The 3,363-nt window shown below is 35.4% G+C and overlaps 1 protein-coding gene across 1 annotated transcript in view; it reads left to right on the top strand.

Moving 5' to 3' along the window:
- Positions 1-3,363, top strand: part of MTHFD1L (methylenetetrahydrofolate dehydrogenase (NADP+ dependent) 1-like) — a 327,067-nt gene that overhangs the window by 32,801 nt on the left and 290,903 nt on the right. The window contains exon 7 of the mRNA XM_019527514.1: positions 3,096-3,207. Within this exon, the coding sequence (XP_019383059.1) occupies positions 3,096-3,207 (112 nt within the window). The remainder of the gene's footprint in view (positions 1-3,095; positions 3,208-3,363) is intronic.

Here is a 3,363-nt window from a genome sequence, read left to right as displayed (position 1 = left end):
AGCGCTGGGTGATTATCTGGCAGTTAAAAGCCCAAGGAAGAGAAAGCAGAGAGTTCAAATCGGAGAAAAAGCAGTTTGTGGTTTGGAGGCAGACTGAGTTTACACGCTTCCTTTACTGTCTTTCACTTCATTTGCAATATTGGCATGTCTGTCCAATTAAGGGAGGAAGTGTATGTTCTGTACTACCATTTTTTATGGAGAGAGACAGTTTTGAAATCTTAAAAGAAAAATGCAAGGAATAAAAATAAAAGCCTGAAGCCAACTCAACTGCACAAAAATAGGCTTAGGTAAACCTACATCAAATTAGATTGTTCTTTTCTATTTTAGTACTTAAACGTAATAGATGAGCTAATGGACTGTCTAATTGATGTATCCTTGAAGAAAAGTTAGGACTGCAGTTGATTTATAATTGCACTCAAGAACATTTTTCAAGTTGATCAGAGTAACTTGTTTTGTGGACAGGAAGCAGTCATTTCCTAAAGCAAGCATCACTGACACCAAAGCAAAACATTATACCTGAAATCAACTTCCTTTAGCAAACAGTATTGCACAGAAGGACAAAGTTTTAGTTGCCAGTTTAGAAACTAGGATTTTCATTTTATTGACTCCACAAGAGAGCTTAGTACCATTATATATCAATAACCAACCTCCTACCTCCCCCCACCCCAGATTACAGTAGAGCCTAATGTCACTTCCTTACTAGTTTTTCGTTTCACGTATATGTGTGTGTGTGTAGATAGATATATTTAGCAGGACTCTATTAATTTTTAAAAAAATAATCATTAGTTATTCATTTTCATATTATTTGAGCATGTTTAAAATAACCCACTTGAAAACTACTCTAAAAAAACCTAGAAGTGCATAGCCTAGGATAAGTATCAAAACTAACTAAAAGTTTTGTCTGCACGTATAACTTTTCAGACCATGTTCTCAAGTCATAACTAACATCTTTGCAGTTTAAAAATAGCAATCCAAATATTAGGATGCGTAGAATGATTGCAAATGCAGGAATATATTTAGAATTAATAGTTCAGTCTCACTGGGAATTCTGACTCCATCAGTCATTGTCCAGTCTTCAAAGGGATATTGCAAAATTAGAGGGACAGAGAATAACAAAAAGAATTATAGGGATGGAAAAAAATTCTTGTGACCATAAACCAAAAAAAAATTAGGTACTTTATCTTTAAAAAGAAGACTGTGAGAGGACAAGATAAACGTAATGAATGGGAAATGAGCATAGTGCAATTGAAAGGCAGAAAATTCAAAACTAAAGCCACTTACAACATGTGGCTAACCTCTGAAACCTTTGGGGTCACGATTTTTGTTGAGTCCTGATAACATTAACAGAGGATGTTTACAACTATTGTGCTGTTATAGGAGTCAGTAACAAAAGATTTTAGAAGGAATGCTGATACCCCATACTTTAAGGCTTTAGTCAACTGCTAGACTACTATGTGTTAGGTGAGACCTGCATTGGAATCACATTTTTCTGCCTATGCCTACTGTAGGGTTCTTGTGCTTTCCTGTGGAACATCTCAAATCTAGCTGGTGTTAGCCACAGGATGCTGAAGTGGATAAACTGCAAATTTGGTTTCTTATTGCAATTACTCCTTCCTGTGTTCATGTAGTCTTCTGATAAAAGAAGTGCTAGGTAAATGTGTAAATGGGAAACCTCCAATGGAAAATCCAGGGAGATACAGAAAAACAGCCTCATGTTCTTTAGTGCTGTGTATTTTGGGTATGGTATGGGATGAGATGTAAAAATTAGACCTAATTAATTAATTAAAAATGCTAAACACCTGAAAGATGGTGCATCTCAGGAGTCTGGGGATTTAAAATGATTATCTTTCTAGATTCTGTTTTCAGCAAACACACTCTTGTATGCATAAATTCTAACACACAACTTTAATACATTTATTATTCAACAGTTACTGCCTTGTTGGGCTGTTGTGCACTCTTAAATGACTCTGTTTAGACAGCTGTTGTGTTTAGAAAGCCAGAAGGTAGTGCATTTAGTGGAAAATGAAAAAAGTAATATGAATTTAGAGTTGCTAAGACTTAGATTTTGCAAAGGTATTTAAGCAGCTTGCTCTTGGATACATCCACAGGTTTGTGCAAGACCCAGTGAGGCAGCAGGTGTCATGAGACAACGCCTTGTAATAAGTTGTAGTCTTGTAAAGATCTCAAATCTAAATCAGATTGTCAGCTATTTCTCTGGCAAATAATTTTCTCCCACGCTCATTCCTTATTCCAGTCCCTGAGGAAGGTTAGACCTTTCTTATCTTTTCTATGGAGAAGACAACATTTTTAGCTTTTACCATTTCTACGACAGTCATCATCTCCTCCCCTCTTGGACACTGGTTTTTGCTAAAAACTATGGACCTGTTGGAATGTTTAATGATTGTTTCTTGGCAGAAATGTCAAGGATTGCATCAGTACAACAAAGGCAGGACTGCATTGATGCAAATTTGACAGAAAGAGAGGCAGGAGTAGTGTCAGTCACAAGTCAGTTTGTGACACTCGCCATTTATTTACATATCTGTGTATTCTTCTGTTCCTCAATATTTTCTGTGTTGTCTTCTTATTGCAGTTCAGGGCTTTCCTTTCCCCTTTACTGTATCTTTATGTCTGTTTGTGCTTGTGATGTTTTTTCCTTATCGTATGTAGATTCTTATAATTGTTACAGAACTCCACTGGAGATGGAGAAATAGGGCAGAAAGAAAATAGCTCATGTTTTTTGTCTGTTGTTAGAATTTTTGCCATCATCCTTTGTATTGTTCTTCATTCTATTAATCTTAGCCAAATTGTTTCAATTGATAATCATGAATTAAGAGGAAAAATTCTTTAGTTGAAATTCTTTGAGGGAATTATTGGTGTATGTTCTTGTGTTTTGCCTTCACATTTTGTTTTGCCACTTTCATGAGTCCAATTTTGGTTAGTTTTGGTTAATTTTTACTAGTCTGGATTTATTTAATTCATTTCTGAAAAAGGTGTTTGCTGGATAATTATTGAATACTTAGACTAGTTAGAATGTTATTTTTTCAGTGTATTAAATATTCCTAATTCTGTAATGTTTTCATTTTGGCTATTCATAGCTGCATCAGGCAGATGTGATGGTGATAGGTAGCAGCAAACCAGAAGAGATTCCAGTCAGTTGGATAAAGCCTGGAACTACCATTGTTAACTGTTCTCATGATGTTTTATCAGGTAAGAGTGGTTAAAATTGAATAGCATTTTAAAGAAGAATATATACAACACATTGCTGCAAAAATTACACATTTGTAACAGTGCCCATAAAAATCAATGCATATAAATTGTGTGTGTGTGTGTGTGTGTGTGTGTGTGTGTGTGTGTGTGTGTGTG

The sequence above is a fragment of the Gavialis gangeticus genome, unplaced genomic scaffold, assembly GCF_001723915.1.
Source record: "Gavialis gangeticus isolate Ggan-Ray unplaced genomic scaffold, GavGan_comp1, whole genome shotgun sequence".
Taxonomy (NCBI): Eukaryota; Metazoa; Chordata; order Crocodylia; family Gavialidae; genus Gavialis; species Gavialis gangeticus.
This window is presented reverse-complemented; position numbering and strand designations above follow the sequence as displayed.